This window comes from Aulonocara sp. 'chitande type north' Nkhata Bay, linkage group LG23 (genome assembly GCF_057382095.1).
Source record: "Aulonocara sp. 'chitande type north' Nkhata Bay isolate Kocher_YH1m ecotype deep benthic linkage group LG23, A_spYH_male_GT1.1, whole genome shotgun sequence".
NCBI classification, from domain to species: domain Eukaryota; kingdom Metazoa; phylum Chordata; class Actinopteri; order Cichliformes; family Cichlidae; genus Aulonocara; species Aulonocara sp. 'chitande type north' Nkhata Bay.
Window position 1 is genome coordinate 43,512,626 of NC_141365.1, and position 11,652 is coordinate 43,524,277.

The 11,652-nt window shown below is 44.4% G+C and overlaps 1 protein-coding gene across 1 annotated transcript; it reads right to left on the reverse strand.

Moving 5' to 3' along the window:
- Positions 1-201: 201 nt before the first annotated feature.
- LOC147302566 (uncharacterized) lies at positions 202-3,715 on the reverse strand. The gene is made up of 2 exons (XM_086284113.1): positions 1,806-3,715; positions 202-1,367 (listed from the first exon to the last, which is right to left on the reverse strand). Exons 1-2 carry the CDS (start codon positions 3,713-3,715, stop codon positions 659-661), a joined length of 2,619 nt encoding a protein of 872 aa, XP_086140239.1. The 3' UTR covers positions 202-658.
- Between the last annotated feature and the right edge of the window lie 7,937 nt (positions 3,716-11,652).

Here is an 11,652-nt window from a genome sequence, read left to right on the forward strand (position 1 = left end):
TATGGGATCAACAAGAAAATTTTCTTGGAATATCAACAAATTAAATCCATAGTAAAAAAAAAAAGGAATTTAATCCCAGTGAAGCTGAATTACAAACACCACCAAGTGTGGTACAATTTTTTTAATCTAACCCCCCCCAAATTATTGTCTAAAATATACAGAACACTTTCTAAAGTAGATGAATCAATATCCCTTCCGATTGCAAAATGGGGAGCAGATTTATCAATCAGCTTAGACCAAAACCTTTGGTCTCAGATATGCTTAAAAACCTTTCAATGGATCAGAAATCCCAGTTTGCCATTAATACAATACAAAATATTACACAGAGTGCACTATACTGGTCATAGGATGTTCAAGATCGGCTATACGTCTTCCAACAACTGCTCGGACAATTACATCCACGCTCTTTGGTTCTGTCCACCAGTTCAGAAGTTTTGGCGTGAGATATGTGAAGACTTATCAAAGTGTCGGAAATGTAACATTCCAGCCTCCCCTTTAGTATGCTTGCAACTAAAGGGGATGAAGTGACTTGGATGAAGTCACTGCAGAAATAAACACAGCCCACGTTGTTTTTACGGCCCTATGCATTGCCAAGAAAATGGTCCTCATGAACTGGAAAAATAAAAATAATCTTAATTCTAACCAATATAAAAACCATCTAATAGATCACATTAGTCTTGATACAGCCTCTGCCATCACATTTGATCAATCCCTCTGGACTACTTTGATTGGCTTCATCACCTAGTGGGGGTGGGGGGTCATGGTTTAGTTCTGCCTTCGCTATTGTGGTTGATATGGGGGTAGGGACGGCCTTAGGGCATCTAGTCAGAAACAAGGCCAAAAAAACCCAAAATGTCCAACACAAGCACAGGAGCGAATGGCGAAGCAGTTCAGGTGGCCGCCCCGGAGGTTGACAGCAAAACAAAAGAAAGTTCAAAAGTTCAGGTGGCCGACCAGGAGGCCAACGGTCCAGCAGTCCAAAATCCATGAGCTCAGGGGGCCGACCCGGAGGTCGAGAGCACAGCAGGTCAGAGGTCAAAGGTTCAGGGGCCCGACCCGGAGGTCGAGAGCACAGCAGGTCACAGTTCATCAGTTCAGGCGGCCGACCCCGATGGCAACGAAGTCCAGCTGACGGCCCGGAAAGCGGCCGGCAATTCCGAGGGGCAAAACGTGGCTTGGGCGGCGGCAAAACAGCCGCGGGACCAGGCGAGGCTGACACAGAAACAGAGGCCGAAGCTGGACCAGGCGAGGGCGAAGCAGAAGCCGAGGCCGGACCAGGCGAAGCAGAAGCTGAGGCCGAAGCCGGACCAGGCGAAGCAGAAGCAGAGGCCGAAGCCGGACCAGGCGAAGCAGAGGCAGAAGCTGGACCAGGCGAAGCAGGAACAGAGGCCGATGCTGGACCTGACGATAGCGAAGCAGGAGCTGATGCTGAGGCTGGACCAGGCGAAGCACAGGCTGAAGCTGGACCAGGCGAAGCAGAAGCAGAAACCGAAGCTGGACCAGGCGAAGCAGAGGCAGAAGCTGGACCAGGCGAAGCAGAGGCAGAGGCAGAAGCTGGACCAGGCGAAGCAGAAGCAGAGGCAGAAGCTGGACCAGGCGATGCAGAAGCAGAGGCCGGACCAGGCGTAGCCGAAGCAGAGGCCGGACCAGGCGCAGATGATGAAGCCGGACCAGGCGTAGCACAGGCAGAAGCCGGACCAGGCAACGGCGTGGGCGGAGACACGGAGGCCGCAGCTGGCGTGGATGAGGCTGCTGGTGGAGCAGCTGGTGGCTGAACGGGCCCCTCGGACCCTCTAGCGGAGACAGGAGGCTGGACGGGCCCCTCGGGCCCTCCAGCGGAGACAGGAGGCTGGACGGGCTCCTCGGGCCCTCCAGCGGAGACAGGAGGCTGGACGGGCTCCTCGGGCCCTCCAGCTGACGAGGCATGAGGCTGGACGGGCTCCTCGGGCCCTCCAGCGGAGACAGGAGGCTGGACGGGCTCCTCGGGCCCTCCAGCGGAGACAGGAGGCTGGACGGGCTCCTCGGGCGCTCCAGCGGAGACAGGAGGCTGGACGGGCTCCTCGGGCCCTCCAGCTGACGAGGCATGAGGCTGGACGGGCTCCTCGGGCCCTCCAGCTGACGAGGCATGAGGCTGGACGGGCTCCTCGGGCCCTCCAGCTGACGAGGCATGAGGCTGGACGGGCTCCTCGGGCCCTCCAGCTGACGAGGCATGAGGCTGGACGGGCTCCTCGGGCCCTCCAGCTGACGAGGCATGAGGCTGGACGGGCTCCTCGGGCCCTCCAGCTGAAGCAGCGGCAGGACCAGTAGGTGCAGAGAGTACTGGCTGAACAGAAGGCTGAGTGGGTGATGGAACAAATGACTGAGCTGAACAATGGGGAGCTGGCTGAGCTGCACAGTGGGCTAAGGGCTGAGTTAACGGAAGCACAGGAAAGTGTACTACAGACTGGGCTGCTAACAGAGCTAACCACTGAGCTATAGACTGAAAAGCATGCAGTAGTGATGGTGTTGGTTGTGGACTGAATTCTCCTGAGCCTTCAGTAGAAACAGGAACGGGTGCAGGCACCTGCTGGACACTAGCCACTCCCACCCGAGGAGTAGGTACGGGTGCGGAGACGGGCTGTATCCTGGCTGACCTCACCTTGGGGACTGGCATGGGTGCAGGGGTGGACTGGTTCACAGCCCCCCTCACCCCGGAAGCCGGGACAGGCACCGGCAACGGCTGGGCAACTGCCCTTCCCACCCGAGGAGCTGATACGGGTGCAGAAATGGACAGAGCCTCAGCCGGCCTGGAAACCAGAGCAGGGACCAACTGGGCCTCAGCCTCCCCCACCCGAGAAACTGTTACGGGTGCAGGGGTACGCTGGGCCCGAGCTGCCCTGGCAGCAGAAACACGAACAGGCAAAGGAGCAGGCTCAGAAAAACCAGTCTTAGAATTAACAGGCTCAGGGTCAACATGAACTGGGTCGACAAAAACAGATCTATCAAAAATGAACCCGCCGTCCACTTCATGTTTTACAGTCTTGGTATTAACAGTCTTTGAAGTCCTTGGGTTAACGGTCTTAGAGTAAGCTGACTTGGTAATGACTGAACCAGACTTAACAAAACCTGAACTGACAGAACCTGAACTGAGTGTTGTAGACCTGGTAGAAGTGTTCACAGTTTTTCCTTTAACCGCATGTGCGGACTTAGGCGAGCGGGTATTGTATTTGATCTCACCCTGTTCAGAGGGAGCAAAGCAAAATAACTGTTCCCAGTCCACGTCATCATCCATAAGGGAAGTTCCCCACGGATCAGAGGTGAGGATGTTACTTTTACTGTCAGACGGGACATGAGAATAGGAGTCATTGTCACTCACCACCGTGAGTTGCTTAGCGATGTCCAGTTTATGGCGGCGGGCGCGCCGCTTCCTGCGAACAGAGGAAGCTGGCGGAGCGAGCGACTGAGCCCCTGGTGCACAGAACGGTGACACCGAGGCTGGAGCGTGAGCGCCTGAAGCCACACGGAGGACTCCCACCTGAAGCGAGCGAGGCTTGGATGCAGGCAGCGCAACAGGCGGGGACTTTTGGCAGCTCTTGGGACCTCTGAGAGCTAGCCGAGTCCCGTGGAAAATGCACTCGTAATCGGGAGTACGCCACGGCTTCCAACGGAGCTCTTCCTCCAGTTGGGCGAAGGCTGCCTCCCGAAGCTCATAGAGCTCGCGGTCTGCTGAGTCCATAGTATGTTCAGGTCGTACTGTCACGGTCTGGCTGGGGCAGACCGTATGTGTTGCAGAGGAGGACTCAAACGCAGACCAAAACGTGGTGTGGATTAACAAAACAAGCCGTTTATTGAGGCTAGCAACGAGGGTACAAAATAATAGGGCATCGGTGAAAACTAAACAATAACCTAAACTGGGTGAACTAATAACAAAACATGAAAAACCTTAACCATAGTGAACTGACAGAGATACCTGGAGATGAGACATGGATGAGCAGACGACCTGACAACGAATGACTGAAAGCACACGGACTAAATAGACACAGGAGGATAATGAGGAAAGTGGCAACACATAGAGAAACAGCTGACACGTGACATTAACGACGTCACAGTGGAAGAGTAAACTGAACACGATGAACCCAGAAACACCAGACCTCTTCACAATAAAACAGGAAACATAATGAGACGCAGACATGACAACCAGAACTTGACAACGTAAAACACAGACATGAAACACATGAAGAGCAGGGGAGACTTAACATGGGTTGGAAACACGAGGGGGAATTAATAAGAACTAGAATCACCTAGGCATGGTAACAAATGAACTGAAACTCAAAACACTGGGTCATAAGACCCAGGACCGTGACAATACCGACGCTGAATGTCTTTGTAAAGCAAAAGCACTTTGTTAGCCTTTACAGAGCAAAGCTATGGATCAATGTGCAGTGAAGAAAAATCCAGGTGGCCAGTCTGTCCTTTCCTAACCAATCACAGAGCTCCTTACATTGTTGCGCTGGAGAATAACTAAATATAATATAAATATAATATAAAGATGATATTGAAAATAATCTTTTGTAGAGTCACTACTTAGTGGGCAGAGGACAGTTATCACTTTGCTGGATGCTTTAAAGTCGCATGTTCTGTATTTGCTGTATGCAGATTAACAGGATATTAACAGATTAACAGCTTTCATTAGACTTCATATGATAATCAACAGTGAAGTGTTTCTCTTTCAGTGTTTATTCTTGCTCATTGAATGATCTCTGTTCAGATAATATGCTTCACTCATCTCATGTTTCTTTAAATACGGCATCACTTGTCCAGCTGTCAAACTCTGAAAGAGTTACAGTTTCACCACTGAGCACTTTGAATGATTATTCTTTTATTTAAAAGCACTTATTCTAGCTGCATCATCAATACGACAAAAACTGTGACTTTAGCAAAAGTTTATCTAAAAATATTTAGGGGGAAATGTTCCTACACCCCTCATGTAAACGTTACACCTCCAAAAGGGAGAAATAATCAGAATAAGGCGTAATCATTGTCTTGATAATAATGACCATGAAAATGAAACTAGGCCTACCTTTAGTTCAGCACACTCAGTGTTGCATAAAGACATGCGAACATGCCATCATCCATTCTGGAGCCTACTTTTAAAAAGAGCGAGCTGTTTATTCTGGCTGAGTAGCAAACAGAACCAACCATGAAAACCTAAACTGGGAAAACACTCGGAAACCTTGAACACTGGGAATATGGAGACACAGGGGGTAGGTGAACAGACACTCTGACAAAGGACAGAGGAAAACAGAGACAGTATATACACTGAGGGGTGATCAGGGAGTGGACAAACATGGGAACACAGACTAGGATTATCAAAATAAGACAAGAAGTAGCACGAACACAGAGACTGAGATAAGGACACATGAGCTTGACACTAGGATGGAAATAAACAAACATGGGAACACACGACGGACTGAGAAGACAAGCACAAAACACAAAGAGAGGGACACTGGAAACAGGTAAAGGAGACAAAACCCAGAGACAGCTCTAAGACACAAAGAGAGGGAGACACAAGACGGGCTGGGGACACTAAGGGGACGCTGAGGACAGAACACAGAGACGAACTCTATGACAGACGTTACGTGACAACAAGACTGACATCCACAGGAGACACTGAAAAAAACAATAATCAGAAAATTCACGAATGCAGGAAAAGTAAACTAGGAAACTTCAGTCAGTATAAGAACACAACAATAATGATGAAGCAACATTCAAAAGTCCACCAACACAAAACTGAGACAAAGACCCAGAACCATGACACACAGACACTGACAGTGTTCTTGTTAATGCTCTGCCTCCTCTGGATCTTATTTAGTTAGCTAAAGTGGACTGCAGTCTTTCATTTATTGATATCATTAATAGTTTACCCGTATTAGACTCTTTCAGTCCACCTGAATCAAACATAACAACATGTTACAAGCTGTTTTACTGCTTCGAGTGTCTCAGATCTCATGCAAGCAAGTGGCTGGCTCAGTGAATGTTAATTTAGCACATGTTATATCTCTGTTCAGATATTATGTTGTACTCATTTTTTTCCTCTATTCAAATAACAGCAGTTATTGTTCATTTAATCAAACGCTGCTCAATCATCCATATAACGAAAACTTTGATTCTCTTCATCTGGATGTAACGTTTTCAGAATCAACATTTTGGGAGCTGCAAAGCAGTTTCAGCTCAGAGCACCGTTCATGTTCACTTTTGCACCACTTATTGAAGCTGCATCATCATTTCCATCGAAGCTGTGTGTTGACACAGCTTCTTCATTGCATCCTCTTGTTTTTTTCTTGCTCTTGGCCTTTGTCTTTGAGCCAGAGAGATGGAGGTCCATGGCGTCATGTAAAACTACTTTGAAATTCTGACCATTTGATAATAAATTGTGAAAATGTATAATTTGAACATATTTGTTTTCACTCAGCACTACAGGCTGTATGTTCTTGCTTTTGAGCCCCGCACTCCCTCCTTTTTCCAATTCGTTTACTTCTCATTAGCACTCGGCGATCTGCACAGCTCAGGAGTCGCTGGCTGTCCCCTCTGTGACCTTCCCTAAACTGCAGCTTAAATTCATGCTCAAGCCATCTGCCATTATCTACTAAAAATGCTATCAAACCTAAAAAGAGGATGTGGTCTCAGCTGGTGAAATTGCATTATAAACCGCTTTGAGGCAACTGTAGATAATTCATTTATCATTATTCAACATTGACAAATAGTAGTTGACTAATATCAGGAGCCAAAAGGAAACAAAAAAAACAACAACCCCAAACTAAACTAATATTTCAGATGCCGGAAAGAAATGATTACAGTTGTTCAAATTTGCTGTCACCGAGTTAGGTGTGATACATGTACATCAATATTACATATAAAAAGTAGAAAACTGAAAATAAATCTGAAATATAAAAATGAACTGATTCTTATATAAAACCTTTCTACTCTCTACAACTTGCCTCATTCACCCAATCACTTCTTTTTTTTCTCTGTAAGTGCTTTCTATCTAACATTAATACGCATTCATCCTCCCGATGGATGCATCGGAGAGCAACTTGGGGTTAGTATCTTGCCCAAGGATATTTGGCTGCACTAATGAATTAGACTAACTATTCACTTTAGCTAAAGAGTTGGGATGCTGTGTAAGACATAAATAAAGCTAAAATACAAAGGTTTGGACACCGTTTTGCGTGTTTCCCTACTGTAGGGTCTCTGCAAGCATACAGAGGGGGTACTCTGAGAGGGTACAAGATGACAACTTTGGAATTCTACTAGAAACAGTCGATCATATTTGTTTGTCAAAGCTGAATTCAGGGCAAACTACGCTAAATTAGCATTTTTAGCTAACAGCTACAATAAGCATAAAAGTTACCATACGGCTATCATTTGTTAACATGACGCTTGTTCTTATACATGTAATACATTTATTACCAACCTGAGAGTTTATTCGCTGGTCATTCGACATGACGAATGACTTCTGAAGTCTTAATTCAGCTCAAGACGCTGTAGATTCCCGTCGGTAACACTTTCGGTCCGCTAGTAAAACGTAGTTCTATTAATCTGCGCTTGAACCGGAACCGGATGTAAGTTCCAAAAAACTGAATTTTGGAACTGAAATTGAATTGTAGAACTGAAACTGAATGGTGAGAAGTGAAACTGAAATTATTCGAGAGCTGAATTTTTAAAGGATAAAATGCAGTTTCAAAGCAAATCAATTCATTTTCAAAATATAAAATTCAATTTCAATTTAGTGATGATCATTTTCAAACCATAAATTCAATTTCAAATTAGACTAATTCAAATTCAGTTTTCAAAAGCATTTATTCAAGTTACAATTCAGATTCAATCTGAGCAATTCAAATTCAAATTGAACTTATTCAAATTCAGTTTCTGATGGCACAGATTTCTGCCCATAGAAAACTTTTTTAAAATTATTGATGGGTCTGTCTAGCACAGACCCACCGCTGTAACGAGACAATTATACTACAACAGCAAAAAGCATTGAACACCAACCAGAGCTCTTTGTTTGATCTCGTGCACGAGGGAGAGAACTGTGACGAGCGCTGTTCCTGACGCTCGAACCCCAGCCACTCTCGTCTGCTCCCTCGTAACACTGCTCTTTATTGCGGTTATATGACTATGCATAAGAATCATTAACATATGACGTCTTACATAGGTGTATACATGTAAACAAAGAGTACCTTGTTTGTGTGTCGTGTGTGTGTGTGTGTGTGTGTGTGTGGTCAAGATGTGATCCTGTGAAGACTCCTTAAAGCTGGTGCCAGGCGTCCAGCGGTCCTTCTAAACAAAGGGCTCTTATACTTATTAAACAGATACAGAGTAGGTGTCCTCCTATACCACAAATCAGTAAGAGAAGGCACGACCTCTCTCATGACCTTAAGATGTGTGTGTATGCCAGAGTGCTCTGGGAGGCACACAGTCTTTGCAGACTGCTAAGGATCAGACATACTATCAATATGCAATCGATTATAAGACTCTAAGCACATATGAGTGCATATTTCTAAGCATAAATGACAATCAACAATATAAACCTAACAATTATTATTCAAAAAATGATTTAATATGAAGGCAATAGGCAAAGTGTTACAGGTATAGCCCTAAAGAATGTAGCCTCAGCTTTTCAACGCCTCTCTCTGTCTCTCGCTAGCAAACTTGACCCAGACAACAAAGCAAAGCTAGTTTTCAGCTACGAGCCCGACACCGAAACCGACGGATTAGTCAGAGGTCCCTTTACTACTGTTTGGAGCCGCGGACCTGTTTTATATACGCGCGGAATAGTTTTCTATCCGGTTGTTCAGTGATGACGCGACGAATCCTACTTCCGGGTCTAAAGTAGTCTGCGTTTAATATGGCTTTTGTGTTGTTAACATGTTTAATGTTTTGCATTTTCTTCTATTTGATCTCAAAAAGCTCCTAAAACAGTCAGTGATCACTGTTGACCTCCCTCGGCTTTTATTACCGCTAATCATTTATTTAAGCTCAGTTTTTAAAACCTTAGGATGTAACTACAGCCCAGCCCATGCAGCAGTATATGAATGACTAACCTCGTATTGTGGATGGATTATCTCAGTTGTTCTCTTGGCTGAAGTTTGGCCCTTTTACAGCATTCTGCCATGCGATTACATTTGTTCCTGACCACCGAGAACACTCACGTTAACTTTTATCGAGTGGAAAAAAAGCTTGTTTATGTTATGCTACATAGCTCTGTCGCTAGCGGTCACGTAGCACATCATTATATACCAGCTAGCCCAACTTCAGTAACCCTACAAACATCACTGCTGTTTAGTTTTCTGTCTTCATTTATGCTGGAAGTGATAACAGAGCTGTACGTTTTCATTTGTTTCCAAAACCCCGCAGTCAGGACATGCTATATTGTATTTAGATAGAAGCTAGCGAGCTAACTTCCTGCTAACTTCTAACTCCGTTAAATGTCATAAATTCCGTTTTCATGGATGCCTGGATGTTAAACTCAATTGTTACACCTGGTAGAGCAGAACACTGATCATTTTATTAAAGATGAAAGACTTTAGACAGTTTTTCAACTCTCAGTAATGCCATAGTGATCGTTTGATATATGGGCCTGCAGCGGAGTTTAGACCCAGACACGGCTAGTGACGTCAGACTGAACACTCCCATACGAGATCGCTGCAAAAAGTGCAGCCTTACCTAATGTGCACCTACTGTTACTCATTTTATATTAAGATTTAAAAATCTAGTTGGTATTGGTATGGAGAGTAACCTTCAGTAATAGTAATAAGTCACACAGCAATAGTACATTCATGTAGTTGTAAAAAGCATGATAATATATTAAGTAATCCAAAGTATTCAGAATACGTTACTCTCATTGAGTAACGTATTTGGAATATGTTACAAAATACATTTTGGGGCATGTATTCTGTAATCTGTAGTGGAATACATTTTAAAAGTAACCTTCCCAACACTGTCTATTAGGTTCTCTTTGTGTCTTCATCATCTGTGTACCTCGCTGCCTCTCTGTGTTTGTCATGTCTAATTTTTCTTTTTACATATTCCCCTCCTTGTGTTTCATTCCATGTCCCCTCTGTCTGTCGTGTGCATTCATGTATGTTCCCCAGTCCGTCTTGCCTCTTTCTCTTCCCTCTCTTCCACCTTCATGTCTCTTGCTCTCTCTGTTTGTCCCTCTGTCTCTTGTTCCTTCTCTCTCGCTCTCTCCCTCCATGTCTCGTGTCCCTTAACTGTTTCCATCTTTGTGTCTCCTCCCATTGTTTCCCCAGTCTGTCTAGTTCCCATATTCCCAGGACACCGCTGGACAACAAGTGGGTGTTCCGAGACTGAGAGACAGCCAGAGTTGGTAAAAGAACAGACATTCTGTACTTAAGTAGAAGAACAAATACTACTGTTAAAAAATACTCCAGTGAAAGTTAAAGTACTGATTCAACTTCATTACTCAAGTTAAAGCAAAAAAGTACAGGCTCGAAGCGCTTACAGAGAAAAGCATAGAGAAAAGTACTTGGGTGAATGAGGCAAGTTGTAGAGAGTAGAAAAGTTTTATATGAGAACCAGTTCATTTACCATTACATGTTCATTTTATTTTCAGTTCTGTTCTTTTTATATTTAATATTGATTCATTAGATTGACTACATGTATCAGACCTAACTCACTGACTGTAATTGTTTATTTGTACATTATTGAACATTTAAAGGTGTGAAGTCTTGCACTTTAATAGAACAGAACAGTCTGGTTTCTAAAGCTACAATGGGAAATTATTGCGTCGAGGCTGCTTCCTGTCTGCACAAAGGTACATTTTTATTTTAATCAGCACACACGCAAGTAATGGAACTAAAGCTGATCGAGCTCTTTCTGCACAATGACAACCATATTAGGACACATAGAAGAAATGGTTGTATATATCTTAGCACAAATGACAATCTTAAATTATTAATTCTGACAGAGACCACATCCTCATTTTAGGTTTGACAGCATTTCTTGTAGATAATGGCAGATGGCTGGAGCATGAATTTAGGCTGCAATTTTGGGAAGGCCTCAGAGGGGACTGTCAGCGACTCCTGAGCTCACAGTCCGTTACAGTTTTTAAACTGTAACTGTAACGGAATACAGTTACTCATATTTTGTATTTTAAATATGTAACTCTGGTACATGTATTCTGTTACTCCCCAACACTGATAGCAGACAAGAAACTAAACAGGGATCACTTTTACCATCTTTTATGTATTTGCTGGTCATCTTATTTCTTCTATTTTGCAAGCACAGTGTTGCAATCATTGTCTTTGTGGTACAATGACACAGGCATAATACAGACTTTTTCATGTAAGATAAAGCATGTATGTTCTTCAGTGGTCAAACTGATGCCCTAAAGATGCCTAATGTGATTTGAAGAGAAGATAAAAAATCATGTTTTAACAAAAATAAGCAGCAGACACGTCTGTGTGTGAGTTATTCAGGTTCAGTAAGAAGGTAATATGTCTGCAGAATTTGTAATTCCTGTGCAGATATTGCTTGTACAATAAATAAAATCTTTTTAACTTCTTCTTCTGGAAAGTGCCTTTATATATTTAGTCATTTTGGGGCGATCCTGTCACGGTCCTGGGTTGGTGACCCAATGTTTTCAGTTTT